This window comes from Equus caballus, chromosome 22, assembly GCF_041296265.1.
Source record: "Equus caballus isolate H_3958 breed thoroughbred chromosome 22, TB-T2T, whole genome shotgun sequence".
NCBI classification, from domain to species: domain Eukaryota; kingdom Metazoa; phylum Chordata; class Mammalia; order Perissodactyla; family Equidae; genus Equus; species Equus caballus.
The window spans coordinates 40,603,972-40,624,790 of record NC_091705.1 but is presented as its reverse complement, the minus strand read 5'-3'; the positions used below and the strand labels follow the sequence as shown (position 1 = coordinate 40,624,790).

At 47.5% G+C, this 20,819-nt stretch overlaps 1 protein-coding gene across 2 annotated transcripts; it reads left to right on the top strand.

Moving 5' to 3' along the window:
* Positions 1–604: 604 nt before the first annotated feature.
* SALL4 (spalt like transcription factor 4) lies at positions 605–18,956 on the top strand. Of its 2 annotated transcripts, none has more exons than XM_023626763.2 (4): positions 605–1,001; positions 11,189–12,208; positions 14,320–14,600; positions 16,896–18,956. In XM_023626763.2, exons 1-4 carry the CDS (start codon positions 872–874, stop codon positions 17,313–17,315), a joined length of 1,851 nt encoding a protein of 616 aa, XP_023482531.2. In that variant the 5' UTR covers positions 605–871; the 3' UTR covers positions 17,316–18,956. The 2 variants fall into 2 exon arrangements, with proteins under 2 accessions (XP_023482531.2, XP_001914775.4); XM_001914740.6 differs by having other exon boundaries at positions 611–1,001; positions 11,189–13,528.
* Positions 18,957–20,819: the final 1,863 nt, after the last annotated feature.

The following is a 20,819-nucleotide window of genomic DNA, read 5'->3' as shown; positions in this document are numbered from 1 at the left end:
TTAGTATCCATTTTAAAGTAAAAAAAAAAAAAACCCCAAACCAAAAATCAAGGTCGCATTGCAGCAACAAACCAATCTTTCAGAATACGAATCCTGGGGGCTATTATTTACCATTTAAAGGAAATAAATCACGGTGAGGGGATAATCTGAAATTTTGGAAATTCAAAAGCCACTTTAAGAGTCGAGATGGGGTGGGAAGGTTGAAGACACCATTGACCATTCTTCAGGCATCTCGAAACTCAATTTAAACATTTCAGAGAAAAAAAGATGGGAGGGGACCTGGGTCACATCTCAATTTTTTGTTTGCTTTTTGTTTTTTGGGTAGACGTAAAAATTGAGCCAAATTCTTCACTGAAAAGACCTTCCTCCCCGGCTTGAGCGGATACCAACCTTAAACAAAAGTAATTTTAGGAGCACACTACCAGCTACGCTCGTTGCACAACTTTCACGGAAGCTCCCAGTTTTCAATAAGCATACAATTATTTTTCTTTTTCTCTCCGAGGACTCAGATAGCTGGAGCGAGGATGGGTCCCCCTCTGATTCCGTCCACGATCCAGCCAATCTGAGCCCGGATGCTAATTAGTTGCGCTCCCTCGATGAACACGCCTTTGTCGCATGTAGGGCCGGACTACAAAGCCCAGAATGCCTCGCCCCTCCCTGATCAATGAGGGCTTATTTAAATGATCTCTGAGGTCTTGGACCCAGGCCAATCAGCTGTCAGGGCTCATGATAAATCGCAATGCATTATTGATAATAATAATTACTGGGACATGCGCGTTCCGGCCGAAGGGGGGTAAATTTCCCAACTCCAGGAATTTGTGGCGGAGTGGGCAAATAACCGCGGCTCTCCCGGCGCCCCGATGCTCGCACCATGTCGAGGCGCAAGCAGGCGAAACCCCAACACATCAACTCGGAGGAGGACCAGGGCGAGCAGCAGCCGCAGCAGCCGGCCCGGGAGTTTGCAGATGCGGCCCCAGCGGCGCCGGCGGCGGGGGAGCCGGGTGAGTGGGGCTGGGGGCGCACGCCCGGGGCGGGCAGTTTCCCGGACGTTCGCGGGACCCTCGAAGGCGCGGGCTTCGGGGAGCTAGCGGCTTCCAGCGCAGATTCTGGAACCGAGATCAGGGGACTCAGTTCCAGAGAAGGGAGGCAGCCTCATTCCACCCCCCGCCCTTGTTAATTTTACACTTTTATCGCTTCGCTTCCCCTCTCGTGTAAGTTTCACCCCCAGGGCTCTCCCCTCTTATTGTAAAATTGACCCCCACCCGCTCCTCTGTCCCTCTCATTCCTGAAAGGTTCCCTTCTCCTTGTCCTGAGCCCCTCTCTTAATTGGTTCCACACCCCTCTCTAGTAACCTCCCCCCACTTGTAAGTTAGGTTCCCCTCCTCCCTCCCTGGCGCCGCTTTTAAAAGAAAGACCCCGGGGGTCCCCACTCTTTCGCTCACCCCTCGGGGGCTTTTCTAGGAGGCTGGACAAGGAGCGCACCCCTGGAAGACCCCCCGGGGGAGGGCGAGCTGTTGCACGCGCCCCTCCCGGGCCAAGCGGGGGGAGGGGGCGCGACCTCTCCCCACCCCCGGGAGCTGGGGTGCGGGCCACCCGCGCTGCGGAGGGCATTGGAGGGCCTGAAGAGGTGGGAGAGAAGGGCACAGGATTTCCCTTTTAAAATTTCTTTTTTGGTTTTCGCTTTTTCTTCCTGGGCTACGCCGCCTGCCGATCTTCGCCCTAACCTTTCGGGGCCTGACCTCCAGCCATCTTTGATTTCCGACTTCCTAAAAATAACTGCGGCGAGCCGGAGGGGTGCGGGCCCCCAGCGGCTGGGGTCGCGGGCGCACGGCAGCCCCGCGGGGTGCACCGGCCTGGCGTTTTGCGTGGCTTTTCTGGGGCGCACGGCTTTCCAAAGGCGCGCCCCGGGGGCGAGAGGGGAGAGGTCGGGCCAGGGCTGGGCGGTCGCGGCCAGGGCGAGCTCCGGGGCTGACCCGGCCCACGCTTCCGCGGCGAGTGTCTCCGGGGTCGGGAGGAGTTCGGGACCCCAGGCGGGCCGGGAGCGGCGGGGCAAACTCCCTCTTCCTCACTTAACCGAGGTTTTAGGAGCGAGTCGATTTCCCACCATCTCCCCCCGTCCCGGCCCGCCAAATTGTCGCCTGATAAGTTTTTAGCGTCCGTGTGGGGGGAGGGGGCGTCTTTAGCTTTCTTTTGGGCTTTATGGGGTCGCTTCCCGTCCACTCCCCGCCTGCCTTCTAATAGCTCAGCCACTGAGGAGGGTGTGCGCGGCTAGCCCAGACACTCCGACCCACAACTCCGATGGGAAGACTTTGGCTCCAGTATCCTGCCCTTTTTTTCGGGAAGGGAATGTAACAAATTTCCCCAAATTTATAGTAGGTTAATGTAAATCCCTATTTTCCCCCAAGGAACATTTTTCCAGGCCAAATTAAAGAGATCGGCTTGACTGAGTGTGCGGCTGTGCGTTTTCGGGGCGTCTGATGGTCAGGGCAGCGCGCACCCGAGCTCCCAGGAGGACGGACTCTCTTTGTGCCGTGGGGGGTGGGGGGAGCATGGAGAGGCTTCGTCGCCTGGCCCACCTGGAACAAAAGGGTTAACCCTCCGCCCGCCCGCTTCCTCCCGAGAGGAGGGGCGAACTCCTGGCTCTGACCCCTCCCCTGGTCCTGCTCTGACCTCCCCTTCCCCCTTCATTTTGGGTGGGCGCACACCAGTGGGGCTTTTAGGGGTGGTTGGCACCTTTAGCGGGGAGCTTGTTACAGGGGCCTTCCTGAATTATCGCTGGCTGGCGTTTGCAATTAGTTAGCCCGAGCTAGGCTAGGATCTCTGGCCTGGCTGTGCGCCCCCTCCACGATTGAGGAGGGGGTGGGTTCGCTAGGGATCGCTTGGGTTGGAGCGGACAGCCGCGTTGCGCGCGGGCGCCCCCTGGAGGCCCAGCCTGGTGCCGCGCCCTTTGCTGAGAGGCGGGTCCTCTCGCAGGTACCGGCTCACACCTGACGGGTGGGACGGGTTCCGGAGCGGAATGCACAGCGCGGGCCTGGGCCGAGGATGGGCGCCCCTGGGGCCTCCAGCCAGTTGTTTGTGCGTTCTCTGATGGCTGTGCCTGGTGTACTTTGCCAAGTCTTTGGAATTCTTGAATAGAGTTCCTCAATCCTAGAATGTTTGCAGAATCCCCAGTTGCCAACATGGGCCAGAAGGTAGTTTTCCCGAGCAGTACGTTTTAGTGACTACCTGTTACATTTGAGCAGTGTGAATTTATATGCATATATACATATATATATATAATCTGGATATGAATAATTTTTTTTAAGTCAATATTGGGCTGGTCTTATTTTACAAAGTCAATCTCAGACCCGCTTGTAAAGAATGCCGTTTTTGAGGGAGGAAAATGAAGTCCGGCAATCAATTAGCAGATCAAAAAATCTGCAGGTGGTCAGGGGGCTCACGCTACATACAGGAAAATTAGCATTTTCTCAAAAGAGTTTCAAACGCCTTTTGTGCTAAACTGGATTACAACCATCAACGATTAAGATTCCCCAGTTTCAAATAACTGCCTAGCCCCAGTTTCTAAACCGAAATGACCTACACTGGCTGTAAGGATTCTGAGAATAGGGCCCCAGGAAGCTCCCATTTTAAGTGAGGGAGAGGGGAATCTCGTTGATAGAAGCGTTAGTCCATCTTGCAGGCTGACTGTGTTTTGATCTGAGTTTAGGAAAGAGAGGGGCTACAGCTTGCCCACAGCCCCTTTTGTTCCGTTAAAAATAAATTGCACAAGTCCGTGGTCCTTGGTCCTTCAGGCCTCTGCCACCTTCCTCCCCGGTGGGGAGTTGGGGAGCCATCTTGCAGGCAGGAGGAAGAATTAGCACTTCCTCTTTTTAAATGAAGTCAGGCTTTTTGTAAAGGTTTAGAGGAAGATGTGCGCTCCAATCTGGTTGTATGACTTTCAGCAGTGTAACCTTGAGACCCACTGGATTTCCCTGAGCTTTTGGCTTCTTTCTCTATACTGTGGTGATAAAGCTTATCTCGTTTAGATAATTTCAACTAGAGAAGGCCCACTGTGTGCTGGGAGAGTGATCAGAAGTAGTTTCATTCACAATAAGGTCGATTTCGTTTTTGTTTACTTACTGTGTCGAGATGGTGCTGAGCCATCAGTGGGGGTGATTCTGCAGTTTTTATCTGCAGCCTACTGTGCGCCAGACACCAGGCTAGGGGCCTCCAGTATGCGATCTTTACTTCTCATTTTTACTCGCTTTGGAGTAAACTGCGGCTCCAGGTTGAAATGGCTTCTTCTGTCTGAGTTTTAGCCTTACTCTGAATTGGGGCGTTGTGGGGGGGGGGGTGGGCTGTGTTTATCACAGTCTTAGAGGAATTGCTTATGGGATGGGATGTTCTGTCGGTTCCTTCGATGAGGGAGCCATGGTGAGTGTTTGGCTGATGGAGTTTGGTGCTCTCTCCTCCCTTGTAATTTTCTGAGATGCTGGTCCCTGCGAAGCAGTGTGCCTTTGGTGGACCTTACTACCTGGGAACAATGATGGGGAAGCCAGTTCCAGAAGTTCTCTTTTCATCACCCTTCACCTATTGTACTTTTGTTTATTTAAAAGAGCATCTAAACAATTTGAAAAGCCTCTAAGTCCAGGTGAGAACTGCGTCTCCAGTCACCGTGGTTCATTTTTTTCAAGTAAATTTCGTGTCCGTGTCAGGCTCTGTTCCAGGCAGCAAAGCCCCTGCCTGCATGGAGTTTACGAATTTGCTTAAAAGATGAGCTCCAATTGAGGCAGAATGGGACTGTCTCTAACGTAAATAGTCGAGCTCACACACCTTAGTAGCTAGCTAAGGTGATTCTTTAAGCTGGCTGCTTTCATGATTTCACTCTTTTTTTTCCTTTTCAGTAGAGTCCCTGAATTTTGATCCAAGACTTTTGGAACAATTTTTTTTAGCTCTTAATGAAGTAGAAACTTAATTATAGCTCTGATGTACCACCTGCAAATTGAGTTAAAGGCTTGTTACTTCAGTGTTTCTCGAATTGCTGAATTCCGATGTAAAATTAAACTGAAGGGCACTTTGTTTCACCTAGTTCAATACTTAAGGACTTCTCAGTTTCCTTTTATTTTTGGTAAGCAGTTATCCCGCGGGTGGAGGGAGGGTGGAAGACGTTGTGTACTTTGGATAATCTACTCATTGTAGTTCTTTTAATATAGGAATGGGAAAAAAAGATAAGCTTGGGGCGTAAGACTTTTCTTAAGCTTATACAGGTTTTATTTTTTAAGCATTTTCGAGTCTCCAGAATTTGATTGGCTTCTAGCAGATGAGCTTTTCTTCCTATACAATAGTAAGAGTATTTTCTATCCATTTGGCAGTGATTGAATCTAAGACCCCTGCTGGGTTTACTGCATTCTTCCAACTTATTGGATAACTAGATGCTGAGAGATAACATTCCTAAAATTCGGAGTGGGGGTGGGGTGGAAGGATGGAAGAGCTGGTTGCTGTGTAATCCCTCTGAACTTTGCTTTTTCCTTTCAGGAAGGGTTAACTTAAGCATACCCAGCAATTGTTCATAACAGAGTCCTCTTACTCTTCGGCAAATACGGTTTCAGTATTTGCCAATGGTGGTCTGGATGTAGAAGTACTTTTTACTGCGCGAGCAAACAGAGCTCCTGCTGTTTTAAGACTCAAGTGGGATGTTGCCCGAATTGCTTGGAGGCTACAGAAGAGGCAAGCCTGTGTATACAGTGAAGGCCGAGCTGGTATTCAGGTTGTAAATCACTCTTGTGAACTGTTGGATCCTTCTAGAGCAGAGGAGCTTAACCTTTTTTGTGCCATAGAACCCCGTCTCAACAGAATGTATTTAAAGGCATAAAATAAAATACGTACGTAGAATTCCAAGGAAATAAATTGTATTGAAATATAGTGACCAAAACTGGAAACATTTATGAGATAGTAACATGTGCTCCTTTATGACCACAATAAAGAAGATCCAGCAGTCAGTCAGGTCACCACCAGAGTTTTCCAGGAACGCAGCAGCATTAATACCACATGAAGATACCTGCTTTCTGTTGATGACAGATCACAGGTTCTGTAGGGACCACTGTGGTATGGTTCCTTACATTCATAAGTGAAAGAAATGTTAAATTTTAGTTCAGGTTAGCGAAAATCAAGAAATTATTTTTCCCATCTAATTTCCTGGATCCCAGTTTAAGAATGCCTCTTTTAAAGATTTTTTTTTTCTCCTTTTTCTCCCCAAAGCCCCCCGGTACATAGCTGTATATTTTTAGTTGTGGGTCCTTCTAGTTGTGGTATGTGGGACGCCACCCCAACGTGGCCTGAGAGCGGTGCCATGTCCGCGCCCAGGATCCGAACTGGGGAAACCCTGGGCCGCTGAAGCGGAGCGGGCAAACCTAACCACTCTGCCCGCTGGCCGTGGTGAATGCCTTTTAGAACCTGCATTTTAAAACAGTGAGGGAATATTGTCCCCAAGGGGGTGAAAATTGTTTGGGGGAGGGGGACAAAAACATTTATTGGTATTAGAGTGGTTTGTGGCCACAGTGCAGAAACAGACAGGCAGTATATTTGTGATATTAAGATTTCATGGGGGGGTGATTAGGAAAAACTGCTTTAAGAGCTTCCAGAGAGGGGTGTTTTGAGCAACTGCTCTAGAAGAAACAATGAAAAATTGGGCAATTTTAGTCTCCTTAAAGAGTATTTAAGAATACAATCTCTGCTCTTGTATTCTTTAACTAGCAATATGTCACCTTGAATCACTTCATTATTTCTGAGCCTCAGTTTCTGCATTTGCAAATTGGGCAGATAAATGAGATATGGTCTAAGAGTCTCAGGTGCGTGTTTTGTTGTTTGTGGAGAATGGTGATGGATTTGCTTTAGCCCTTAAAAAGTGAAATGGGCATTTTTGTGTGGGCTTTCTTAGAGATTTCCAGAAGCGGCTAAGACAAAGGATGGAAGCATCCTTATTAAAAAGAAACCGTGGTACAAAATGTATATATCTACACTTAGAAAGTTTCTTCACACACTCCAAGAGCTAGAGACCAACACAGTTTCTCTTATTTCAGAAGTTTTCCATGTACGTATTTATATCTTTATCTGCAAATGCAAAATGGGAGCACGTTATATAGACATCCTGTTCTCTACCCTTTTTTTCTCCTCTTGAAATAAATCTCCGGTAGTTGTCCTATAGAGCAGCGCATGTAAAGGATCTATTTTTGTAGGCTGCAAACTAGTCATCTTTTTTCTGTACTTTAATTTATTTAACCAGAGCCTTACTGGTGGATGGATAAGTGCATCCATTTTTGTTTTTGCTGTTTGTTAATTCGAGAACTGTATCCTTATATTACAGAAAGTAAGTTCCTAACAAAGGAGTTGCTGGGTCAAAGGAGGGTTGCGCTAAAGCTGTGATGTTGCCTGATGGCCGTCTGAGGAAGCTCTGTTTCTCTATTTATATGCGCCTACCAACAGTGTGTATTTCCTTCCCAAGAGAAACTTGTTAAACAGTTAAAAGTTCTGCTTCTTAAAGTTCTTGACACATAATTGCCAGAATTGCTTTTCCAGAAAGATTGTGCCACTTAACACCCCCACAGGCGCTGCATTTCAAGTCTTGGGAAAGTATACGGAGGGAGAGAGAGATAGTATCGTTCAGTATGGGAATTGGAGGGAGAGAGAGATAGTATCGTTCAGTATGGGAATTGGCGAGTGTTTTTAACTTGATTGTTGCAATATGACTGTTTGGGTGTGGTGTTGGGGCCCTAAGGAAGGACCTACCTACCTGTTGAACTCCACCTGGACATAGCGGGGTGCACTGTGTCCAAACTTTTTAGACGACTTCTGGACATCCCAGAAAGACGGTAACGTGTTCTAGTCCATCCCGCTAATCACACCCCCCCAGACCCCCCGCCGACCTGACCCCTCAGGCTTTGCTGTCCCCCCCTGGGGATTCTGTGAGAGGGAAGATAGTTACAGTCTCAACAGAAGAAACATATTATGAAAGGAAGTGTAAGAACAAACAGTTCGGATGGAGGCTCTGGGCACTGCATGCCTGAGTTTTAATGTTGGTGTTGTGTGTATTACCTTGGGCAAGTTAATGTCCTGTGCCTCAGTTTCCCCCTCTGTTAAATGTAATAGTCCCTACCATATACAGTTGTTAATAACATATAAATTGTTTCGAATACACCTGGCACATAAGTGGTCACAAGTTATCTATGACTAATTTTTAATTGTGTTGCCTTGTGCAAGTCACATTACTTCAGTTTGTTTTTCTCATCTGTAAATAGGACTGATATTTAATAGTATAGTGAGAGGGGGGGATATCTAGAGAGCCTCGTCTGAACTACAGGAAGCTCTCTGGCTCGTCTTCTCACCACCCTGTCCCTTGCCCCAGCCTTGCACATGGTGAGATGTGTTAAATGCGTGAGGCGGTACATGACTGTTGGCGTCGTCTTCTCAGCAGTCTTCATTGCCCAGCTAACTATATAAGCCATTAGAACTATGGTCGTGTGTCATTTAACAATGGGGCATGTTCTGAGAAATGCTTTTGTTCGGGTGTTTCATCGTTGTGCAACATCGTGGAGCATGCCTACACAAACCTAGGTGGTGTAGCCTGCTCCACCCCTAGGCTCTATGGTACCGATCTCATGGGACCACTGACACATTTGTGGTCCGTTCTTGATTGAATTGTCGTTATACAGTGCACAACTGTAGAAGAGGTGGGAAAACTAGTGTTCACTGAACACATACAGTGTCTGCACTTTCCCCAGATCCTAGGATGGTGCAGGGCACAGACCCTCCACAAACGGGTTAAGTTAATCACTTCACTTAACCCAGGTGCCTACCTTAGGAGGTGCTCACGATTATGCATGTCTAATAGAAATTCTGAGGGGTGAACTCCCTGTATCCAGCCTGTGTTAAGAGGTGGCCTCTGGCTTGCCCCTCATCTCTTTCCTTCCCTCTGGCAGGCGAGACCTGCTGATGGCTCTTGTCTCGTTCTCCTGGCCCACCCCAACCTGCATACACCTGACAAATCTTCCTATTTTTACCTAGTCTGAAATTAGTAAAGATTAAGTCAGTTTACTAAGGCCATGTTCTGTAAATTTAAAAGAACGACTTTTTGAAAATCTGATGAAACCTGTGGATCTCAAGAGCAATAGACTTTGTTTCAAGATCAGCCCCTCTGCCGAACTGTCGACAGGCTCCTCAGTCAAAAACCCGTGGTTTGAGGAAGTGTGATCACCCAAGAAGTTGAGAGGCAAAATATGTTAGTTTACTTTAAAAAGTAATAATTTATTTTATTTTTTTTCTCCCCAAATCCCCCTGGTACCTAGATGCATATTTTTAGTTGTGGGTCCTTCTAGTTGTGGCATGTGGGGTGCCGCCTCAGCGTGGCCTGATGAGCAGTGCCATGTCTGCGCCCAGGACCTGAACTGGTGAAACCCTGGGCCACCGCAGCAGAGCGTGCGAACTTAACCACTTGGCCACGGGGCCGGCACCCTAAAAAGTAGTAATTTATTGAAAAGTGGTGTGGATTCTTCCTGCCCTTTCCCCGATGCAATTGTACATTTCAGGCAGGTTTTGTTTTAAACAAAAATGATCACATTTTACATACCGTCTGCAGCCTATTTCTTTTGCCTAACTTCTGTCTCCATGTCAGGGCATATGGGAATTCTGTGTCATTTTTGCACTGTGGGTACACCAAAATTTAGTCTTTGGAGGCTAAAGACATTTCGGTGAAAAGTACCCTTCTTCCTGCTTAGATCTTTGTACACATGCGCAGGTGTCTCTGTAGTTTGGGTCTGAACACTTGGAGTTGCTGGATCTGAGGTGGACCTATGTGACTTCTCAGCGGTGGGGGGTACATATAATGATAGGATAGCCGGGAAATGAGGAAAGTAAAGGAGCTTAAAGAGGCTCTCCTCCCGCCTGGCTGCTTATTGCCAGAGCCCAGGCTTCTGGCTAAAGCACGTCCCGAGACAAGAATTTTAATGTGCGGGCAAGCACTAACCGGGCAGGGCATAGGACCCAGTTCCAAAAGGAATCTGTGGACCCATCATTTTTGGGAATGTAGCCGCTGTTTGATTTCATGTAACAGTAGGAGAAGTTGCAAATGGAAGCGGAGGAACGGACTCCATCCTTCCCACCCCTCCTTCCGTTCTCGGGCTTCTCTCTTTATATAAGGGCTTATTAACTCTTTTAATGTCCTAACCGTCAAGACATTTCTCTAGGTTTTTCATAATCTGGAGGGCCAGTGAAGTTTTTTTCTATAGTCATGCCTTTCTTGGATATGCAATGTTTCCTTTCTTCTGATGTGTTTCTCATATGTGAAAATAGTCCTAGGAATATCGGCTTGGCCTTCCCGTCTGAACTCACCCAGTGTACTGTTCTCCACATTTTAAGTAAATTTAGCGCTACCATCGTTAGTGTTGGTGCCTTTAAACTTTGCTCGTTTCGGGTGGGAAGCTGCACTCCTTACGTTGCCTGAATGCGTGATTCACTGCAATTTCGCTTTTGATGGGCCCGGGACAGAGATGGGCGCAACCATGACTTCAGCGGGTTCACACCTCATCTTTTTTGATTGTGTGAAATCCGTTTGCCTCTGTAAGCTAGCTTTGAGTGGGGTGCAGAGCTCCAAGGGGACTGTTTTAATAAATTATGTGAGTTTCCTGGGGCTGCTGTAACAAGTGGCCACAAAATGGATGGCTTCAAACAACAGACATTTATTCTCATGGTTCTGGAGGCCAGATATCTGAGATTCAGGTGTGAGCTGGTTTCTCGGAGGTTCTGAGGGAGAGTTTGTTCCAGGCCTTCTTCCTACCTTCTCTTGGCTTCCAGCTGCCTAATCCTTTTCTTCACGCGTTCTCATCCTCTGTCTCATCGTCCTTTCCTTTCTCTTTAAAGACACCAGGCGTTGGGTTTGGTACCCTCCCTAGTTAGATTTGCAAAGATTCTCCTCCAAATGCAGGTCGCATGCCCAGGTGCCTGGGGTGAGGACGTGGACGTATTTTAGGGGATGTAACCACTACCTAAGTGGTTGGTTTGTACAGACCTTCGACGCCTGGTCCCTTACGCAATCTTCTGCCTGTTGGCACACAGCTCACGAAGACTTGTTGTATCATGAGTTGTTGTGGTTTTTCCCCAGAAATTGCCCCAGATCCCTTCTTGAGTAGAATTCTTAGCTTTCTCTTTCTTGCTGCAGGTGCTCCAATGAACCACCCAGGGAATGGCGATGACGTGAGTGGGGACGGAGTGACGATGAAGAGGCTTCGTCGGGAAGACACTCACATCTGTGAGAAGTGCTGTGCGGAGTTCTTCAGCTTCTCTGAGTTCTTAGAACATAAGAAAAATTGCACTAAAAATCCACCTGTCCTCATCATGAATGACAGTGAGGGGCCGGTGCCTTCAGAAGACTTCTCTGGGGCTGTGCTGAGCCACCAGCCGCACAGTCCGAGCAGTAAGGATGGTCACCGGGAGGATGCCGGCAGCTCAGGGGACGGGAAGGAGAAGCCGGGGGCAGAGCCCGTCATGTACCTAAAGACGGAGACCGCTGTGCCACCCACTCCCCAGGACATAAGCTATTTACCCAAAGGCAAAGTGGCCAACACTAACGTCACTCTTCAAGCACTACGGGGCACCAAGGTGGCGGTGAATCAGCGGAGTGCGGATGCTCTGCCAGCCCCCTTGCCTGGTGCCAACAGCATCCCGTGGGTCCTCGAGCAGATCTTGTGTCTGCAGCAGCAGCAGCTACAGCAGATCCAGCTCACCGAACAGATCCGCATTCAGGTGAACATGTGGGCTTCCCACGCCCTCCACTCCGGCGTGGCGGGAGCTGATACCCTGAAGACACTGGGCAGCCACATGTCCCAGCAGGTTTCGGCCGCTGTGGCTCTGCTCAGCCAGAAGGCTGGAAGCCAAGGTCTGTCTCTGGATGCCTTGAAACAAGCCAAGCTACCTCACACAAACATCCCTTCCACCACCAGCTCCGTGTCCCCAGGGCTGACACCCTTCGCCCTGAAGCCAGATGGGACCAGGGTGCTCCCGAACGTCATGTCACGCCTCCCGGGTGCCCTGCTACCTCAGGCCCCAGGCTCTGTGCTCTTCCAGAGCCCCTTCTCCACGGTGGCGTTAGACCCATCCAAGAAAGGGAAAGGGAAGCCACCGAGCATCTCCCCAGTGGATGTCAAACCCAAAGACGAGGCCATCCTCTACAAGCACAAGTGTAAGTACTGTAGCAAGGTTTTTGGGACTGATAGCTCCTTGCAGATCCACCTCCGTTCCCATACTGGAGAGAGACCCTTCGTGTGCTCTGTCTGTGGCCACCGGTTCACCACCAAGGGCAACCTCAAGGTGCACTTTCATCGACATCCCCAGGTGAAGGCAAACCCCCAGCTGTTTGCCGAGTTCCACGACAAAATGGCGGCAGGCAATGGCCTTCCCTATGCACTCTCTGTACCTGTCCCTGTAGATGAATCGAGTCTCTCTTTAGACAGCAAACCTGTCCTGGTAACAGGGACCCCCAATGTAGGGCTACCTCAGAATCTCTCTTCGGGGACTAACCCCAAGGACCTCATGGGTGGCCCACTGCCCAACGACCTGCAGCCTGGGCCTTCTCCGGAAAGTGAGGATGGATCCATACTCTCTGGGGTGGGGCCAAACCATAATTCCCTGAGGGTTGGTGGCTTCCAAGGGAGTGGGACACCCGAGCCAGGGTCAGAGACTCTGAAATTGCAGCAACTGGTGGAGAACATCGACAAGGCCACCACCGACCCCAATGAATGTCTCATTTGCCACCGTGTCTTAAGCTGCCAAAGCTCCCTCAAAATGCATTACCGCACCCACACTGGGGAGAGACCCTTCCAGTGTAAGATCTGTGGTCGAGCCTTCTCCACCAAAGGCAACTTGAAGACACACCTCGGGGTTCACCGAACCAACACATCCATAAAGACGCAGCATTCGTGCCCCATCTGCCAGAAGAAGTTTACCAACGCAGTCATGTTGCAGCAGCATATTCGGATGCACATGGGTGGGCAGATTCCCAACACACCCCTGCCGGAGAATCCCTGTGATTTTACAGGTCCCGAGCCAATGATGGTCAGTGAGAATGGCAGTACAGGTGCCGTCTGCCATGATGATGTTGTCGAAAGCATCGATGTAGATGAAGTTGGCCCCCAGGATGCCCCCAGTAGCTCCTCAAAGGTCCCCATGCCTCTTCCCAACGTCCACTCGGCATCACCTACTCTAGGGTTCACCATGATGGCGTCCCTAGATGCCCCAGGGAAAGTGGGTCCTGCTCCTCTTGTCCTTCAGCGACAGAGCAGCAGAGAAAACGGTTCAGTGGAGAGTGATGGCTTGACCAACGACTCGTCGTCCTCCGTGATGGGAGACCAGGAATATCAGAGCCGAAGTCCAGACGTCCTGGAGACCACGTCCTTCCAGGCACTCTCCCCGGCCAATAGCCAAGCAGAAAGTATCAAGTCCAAGTCTCCTGATGCTGGCGGCAAAGCAGACGGCTCCGAGAGCGGCCGCCCTGAGATGGAAGGTGATAGAGTTTTGGATTTAACTTATGTCCAGTTTGGGCACAAGGTCATCCAAGAGGAACCTGGGTTGAACTTTACAGACGGAGAGTATGATGTATGCAAAGCAGCTCCTCTTTAGGGCAATTAGTCTGTACTTGTGGGTAGAGGGAAATAATAACCACCTCTGTCCTGGTACTGACATGCTTTTATTTATGATGGTTAATTGTATTGGATATGGACAGCATAGTTTCTTGTTGATTTTTATTTTTGTGTTTGAGCCCCATGGGGACATATGGGTAATCTTAAGTAAATGCTCCATTAAAAGAATATTTGAGAAAGTGGGTTTTGACCACTGAGATAAGCCGTAGTTCCTTGATTCTGAGGTCCCATTCCCTATGTAAGTTTCACAAATTAATAACTCTTGAGGGAGAAAAAGAATCTAACCCATTTGAAATGTACATATAAATTGTGGGGTGCCTCTTGAGGTCCTTCATAGTAAAATGGGGTAACAGCTGCCTGGTAGAATCAAAGAAAGATGGCGTCTGGGCCAACTTTAAAGATAACTTCTTATGCAGAAAGTTGAGCTTGAATTGCAGGGGCTTATGTGCTGCCCATACTTTTACACCAAAATGGTAAATTTTCCTTAAGTGTTTGAGTCATTGTTCTCTGTGCAGGAAAACAAGTCAAAGGAAAGCTGCTTCCAGGGTGTGAATTTCCAGATAGCCATTTCCAGGCACTAGACAGTGGGCAATTGTTGCAGAGTGAATGAGTGTGAGATGATAAAGGTTTGGGATTTCTTTTCTCTGTCTACTAGGTCGGAGCAGTCTCCCATCACCCTTTATCCGAGCCCAGCCAACCTATGTCAAAGTTGAAGTTCCTGGTACGTTTGTTGGACCTGCGACCATGTCCCCAGGCGTGACACCTTTGTTAGCGGCGCAGCCACGCCGACAGGCCAAGCAGCACGGGTGCACGCGATGCGGGAAGAACTTCTCGTCTGCCAGCGCTCTTCAGATTCACGAGCGGACGCACACTGGGGAGAAGCCTTTCGTGTGTAACATATGTGCACGAGCTTTTACCACTAAAGGCAACTTGAAGGTGCGTTTCCTTCTGGTTTCTGCAGGGGTGGGGCTCAGTGTTCAGCAGCCTCTCTTTACTTCTGTTACCCATCCGTGATGAATTCTCCCGTTAAGACCAAATGGGATATTACAGTCATCCCACAACTGCCTCTTGAAATATTCTTTAAAAAGAAGTATATTTTCTCACCTTGCAAGCTCTCTGAAACTGGGATGCTTCTCGCTTTCAGTGTCTGTAATTGGTGATGTTTTTTTCTAATCTTAGCGGCACACAAAGTAATGATGTGTTTTTACAAGTGATGCTGTGAGGGAGGGAGCAGAACACGTGGTCTACCGTGTGCTCCTGTCTCTTAGCGGAAAGTCCAGCGTGAGTGGTTTTCCGTCCAGTACTGGGGGACACGGTGATTTCCTGGAACAACAGTGAAGTAGATGTATGAAAGCAAATCTGGAGAGGTAGATGATGTTTGTCACGTGTGTACTGTGGTCTTAAGTCGTTTATGGATTTGCGCATGCTTCCAGACTTGACCACCCTGTGCATTGGTTTTTGTTTTCCTAGCCTGCTAGGTTGAAATAAATCCATGAGTTACAGACAGTACCACTGGGGTTAAAAAGAAGAAAGCCTGCAGGTTATGAGCCGTGCTGTTAAAACTGAGCCTGGGTCCTTCTGGAGAATGGCCTATGTTGTCATGATGAGTTGGTCTATCTAAAACTTTACTGGGGACATGGGGAGGACACTCTCCCATGTAAGGATGGAGAGTGGCCTGGGGGAGAAGCCAGGAAGGGAATGGGGGACCCAGGTTTTCCTCCTGGCCTTGCCTTCAGCTTGCACAGGCGTGTTTCTCTGGCTGTCTCTCCTTCTCCAGTGAGTAGACTCAGACGAATTCTTTGTAGCTAGAATAAAGGTTGAAACTTCATCTGAAAGTTGACCCAGGAGACTATGCGTCCTTTTAAAAATTAAAAGTACTTATTGCAAAAACAACCTGTATAGAATATAATTTATGTATTATATATACTAGATAGATAAAGAATATATTTTTAGTCTAGTTGGCAAAACCACCAGAAGAGGAACATGAAATAACTTAATCTCTAATACTGACTAGAATACAAAGCCTGAATGAGTTCCCAGGCCCTGGCATCAGCCTGGGGAAGGTGTGGAGCTGCTGTCGCTGCACAAGTGGCTTTGGGCAGGTGGCTCCCTGAGCCTCGGTTTCCCAGGCATAGGGGTAATGTAGTCATGACAACTTCAGATTTGTCCTGGAGGTTAAATGAGTTATATTAGTAAAGTGTTTCAAATTACACCTGGAGCATCTTAACAGCGTCTTATAGTGATTAAGAGCAAGTCACTTCTGAGCCTGGTGGGACGATAGCTAGTGACTTCTAAGGATGTCAGTGAAGATGAAATGGGAATGCCTGAGACACCTGGGACCTACCACATTCTTCAGCTCTCTTTAAAGAAGCTGAAAGGAATTTGAAAACTCACGAGCCAGACCAGACCAGTAATTGCAGAAAGGAGGCCTGCTTGGAGAACCAATAGGTAACAGGATCTCTTTCCTCATCAGAAGAGGCCTTGCCTTGCCTGCCACCTGAGATTAAATCGCATTCATTCCCCACCACGGCCTTCTATGACCTTCCCGACAACGCATAGTTTCCTCTGTAGCAATGATTGCCATTGTTGATGTGCTGGGCACGTAGGATTTCAGCTCCGTCAGGGCAGGGTCCGTTTTGTTCAAAAAGTACATTTTAACTCAAATTTTTATTCAAGTAATTGTAGATCCACACGCAGTGAGATGTCACACAGATCCGTACACACTTGACCCAATTTCCCCCCGTGGTAGAATTTTGCAAAACTGTAGTATAATAATAACACAACCAGGATATTGACATTGCTGCAATCTACTGGTCTTCTTCAGATTTTTCCTGTTTCGCTTGTGCTTAGTGTGCGTATGTGTTAAGTTCTGTACAATTGCATTACCTGCGTAGGTTTGTGTATTAACAGATTTCAACCCCAGCACTGGAAACAATGCCTGGTACACAGTAGGTTCGCAGAACTGCTCATGTGAACAGTGGGATGGGGACAAACTGGAGTGTATATTCCAACCTTGATTGCCCTTACTTGCCTCTGGGCCAGATCATCTGATTTGTTTTTTCCTCCCAAGAGAACCGATACCTGGATTTTTTAATATATGAAATCTGATTCTTAACTTATGTTAAAACACTGTTTGGGTAGAACCAAGCCCACATGCAGACTGACTGTGGCTTGCCAACATGCAGTCAAACCTATGTTTTGCTGGAAACCTCTCTGTCCCTTTTCCTGTAGGTCCACTATATGACGCACGGGGCCAGCAATAGCTCTGCACGCCGGGGGAGGAAGCTGGCCATCGAGAACACCATGGCTCTCTTAGGAACGGAGGGAAAGAGAGTCCCCGAGATGTTTCCCAAGGAAATCCTGGCCCCTTCGGTGAATGTGGACCCTGTCGTGTGGAACCAGTACACCACCATGCTCAATGGCGGTCTGGCCATGAAGACCAACGAGATCTCCGTGATCCAGAGCGGTGGCATTCCTACCCTCCCGGTTTCCCTGGGGGCCAGCTCCATCGCGAATAACAACGCTATCTCCAAGATGGATGGCTCCCAGTCAGCTCTCAGCGCCGAAGTAGAGAAACCAGGGGCTGCCGACAGTGTTCCCAAGCACCAGTTCCCTCACTTCCTGGAGGAAAACAAGATCGCAGTCAGCTAAGGAGAACCCACGTGGAAGGAGAAATACAGACAGTGACCTCTAGAACTGTACCTTTTTTGTTGTTTTTTAAGAACCCATCTTCTCCTGTTTGTTATCTTACGGATGTGCAAATGATGTTTACAGTTGTGACCACAACCTCAGGCAAGTCCTACAATCATGATGCTATGCTGCTTTGCAAAAGAAAACAAAAAACAAAAACAAAAAAAAGAAAAATTGAAAAAAAGAAAAAAAAATTAACACTAAAACAAATACAGACTAGTGTTTGGTTTTTGTTTGTTTTTTTTTAAATTCTGGAAAGAAGCGGGTCTTGCAAAGTAGCTTTGTTACTTGCGACAAATTGTATACATAAAACCTTTGTGTAACCTGGAGTAACTGTTTCCAAAGACCGGCGTCTGTTTCAAGTGGGAACTTACTGAACCACAATGGAAAAGACAACTGTTTGAGTCTAATGGGAGGGGGAGGGGTGCTATATACTCTTGTAGTGACTGTATGCCGGTCAATGGACAAGATCTGTCATCTATTTTGGGACCTGTTTTCTATCCCCAGCCCCTCACATCCATCCTTTTTTTTTTCTTTTCTTTTTTGAATGTACTTTAAAAAAACAAAACAAAAAAACCCCTAAGGTTGTAGAAATTACTAAATTCCTTCAACCTTGGAACCTTAAGTAGGATGCCCTCAAGGGACTGATTTTAGTCCTTAGGGAGTCAATTGTGTGTGCTGCTTATTTAAATACAGTTCCCTTGGCGCCCCAGGAGTGCCAAGGTACTTCCCTGTGCTTTTCCAGATGCCGCCTCCTTCCTGAACCCGGGGGAGGTGGGCAGCGGAGCAGGGAATCTCAGGTGACTGACTTTAGCTCGCCAGTGCCTACTTTATCGATCGAAGAACTGGGTTTTCCTTCTTGAAGAAACTCCTGGAAGGGCGTGTTTCTTATAGGTTCACATACTGATTTTTACAAACATTGCCTTGGTGCGACTTATGCCAAGTAATGATGAAGATTTTTTTCCCCCTGAGTATTGCATGAAGGCTACGAAGTTGGAACAGGCAAGTCCTGGATGTGAAAGCTTTAATTTATCTACCTCATTTATTTTTTATTTTTGTAGCCATAGTCTCTATTTTCCTATTTTATGACCGCTGAAGTGTTTCTAGCCTCTGTCTTAAACCTAAGAGTTGATTGATGTATTGGTGGGAGCAGCTGGATGATGCGATTCTTTTTTTTTAACCCCCTTTTTGTATATGTAATATTAAGCAAACAACGAAACGTTGCTCTAACAATTTAACAAGGGAGGAGAAAGAAAGACCCGGATTTCGGGGTGGAGAAGTCTTTCCCCCTCTATGTGGAAAAGTAGATCAAGACTGTTAGCGAAAGTTTGTCTTCAGTTATTGCACCTGATTTTAGGATCCAAAAAAATATTTTGTTTTTGCCAAATTGTGCCTTTCCTTCTGGAATTGTAAGTGAACACAAGAATAGTACATGTTTACACTGTGAAGTGGATATTGTTACAGACAACACACCAGAGGCTTTCTCACTGTTAAGCTAATAATGTCTTGTGAATGTATGATCTACGGAGAAACCCCTGTAGTTTTACCTGCTGATGCTGTCTGTCTGTTGGAGAATAAATTTTGGATGTTTTTTTTGCCCCATCAGTTGTGTATGTAAGTTTTTCTGTAGTTTCTACTCTAAACCTGAGAAGCCTTACTTGACAGTCATTTCCAGCTGCCTTGTGACCTTCCAGGTGCTGGAATCCAAGATACTCATCTGCTTCCATCCATGCTTGACTCTCTGCTCAAGCACACAGACCCTTACGTGCTGGTTGGTCTCTCTCCTTAAGGCGTAAAAGTTTCGCTAGCATAATCTCATTCTGGAGAACTTTCCTGTGTGTGTGCTTGTGATCATAGAAGGCTTGTCATACCCTAGATTACCCCACATCTCGACCTGCCCTAACCTGGTACAAGTCACTGGGCAGAGAGAGTATTTTCTACCATCTCTGACACACAGACTGCTTAGGGCCGAGAGTCAGGTGGGAGATGGCGTTTAATTCCCAGGGAAGATTAGAGAAGGTGGTAGGACACAAGGGCCAGACCAGGTGAACGTCCTGCTAGTGAAGCCTCCTCTTGCTGACCTTTTGCTGTGTTTGTCCTTGTGAACCCAATGCCAGAACCAGCCGCAGGCCCAGGAGAGTCTTCAGGGATGGGGATGCCATAGCATCCTGGACTGGATTCTCTTGACATCCAGGAAAGGGCTGGGAGTTGTTCTTATGGGTCTTTGCCCTGACGTGAGCTGTGTGTGTCAACTTCCTTTGCGGGTGGATCCCCCTCTGCTAAGGTTTGCGTTGTCTTTCGGCCTCAGCTCGTTTAAATTTAGGGCTAGGCAGCCACCCTGTTGACTCTGAGAGAAAGGTTAACCCACTCCAGATAACAAATGGAAATACCTAATTTAACCTAACGTGCGCTGGTCCTAAGTAACTACAATTCTCACCCTTTCTCTCACTTGGTACTAACTTAGAGTTAAGTTTTAATGTCTTCCCAGAGGCAAACGTATGAGAATTCTTTTACTTAAGTGAAACATGATGTGTTTCCCCCCCAGCATATTTTAGACATCTTTCCAAAAAAAGCCCCTTTCTGGCTAATCTTTTAAAATATCTACAGAAACACAAAAATGTTCAATCAGCTATTGCTAGACAGTATTCGTGTTTTCCGCAGATTTTTTTATGAAATAATTTCAGTCATCTTTGTGACATGAGTTTTTCTTGCACTTGAATTGACACCAGGGTGAAGTCCTACTTGGGGTATCTCTAGGACAAAGATTATGAATGCGTGTTTGCAGTTCTTTCCGCAAGTGTGTACTCTGTGTGTGTGTATGGGTGTGTACGCCTGTTTTCTCAGCCCTGATCTCTGAAGTCAATTCTTGAAGAGCGCACTGCAGTGTGAGCACACCACCATAGTATAGTGGACCCTCTGAAGGGAGCCCAGAAGCTGAGCAATGCAGCTGCCGCAGACTTTCTCTTTTTTCTTTTTTTTAAACTTTTTAGTAGGATTATGATAGTTTACAACCTTGTGAAAATTTCAGTTGTACATTATTGTTAAACATGTTGTAGGTGCACCACCTCACCCTTTGTGCCCTCCCTCCACCCCCCCTTTCTCCTGGTAACCACCAATCAGTTCTCTTTGTCTATATGTTTAACTTCCACCTATGAGTGGAGTCATACAGAGTTCGTCTTTCTCTGTCTGGCTTATTCCACTTAACATAATACCCTCAAGGTCCATCCCTGTTGTTGTGAATGGGACGACTTTGTCCTTTTTATGGCTGAGTAGTATTCCATTGTATATACATCATATCTTCTTTGTCCAATCATCAGTTGATGGGTACTTAGGTTGCTTCCACGTCATGGCTATTGTAAATAATGCAGCAATGAACATAGGGGTGCATGGGACTTTTGGAATTGCTGATTTCAAGTTCTTTGGATAGATACCCAGTAGTGGGATGGCTGGGTGACAAGGTATTTC

Coding starts and splice junctions, on each gene's coding strand:
- SALL4 (XM_001914740.6), top strand. CDS start 872: ATGTCGAGGCGCAAGCAGGCGAAACCCCAACACATCAACTCGGAGGAG. Junction 13,529..14,319: donor CGGCCGCCCTGAGATGGAAG/GTGATAGAGTTT, acceptor TCTGTCTACTAG/GTCGGAGCAGTCTCCCATCA. Junction 14,601..16,895: donor CCACTAAAGGCAACTTGAAG/GTGCGTTTCCTT, acceptor CTTTTCCTGTAG/GTCCACTATATGACGCACGG.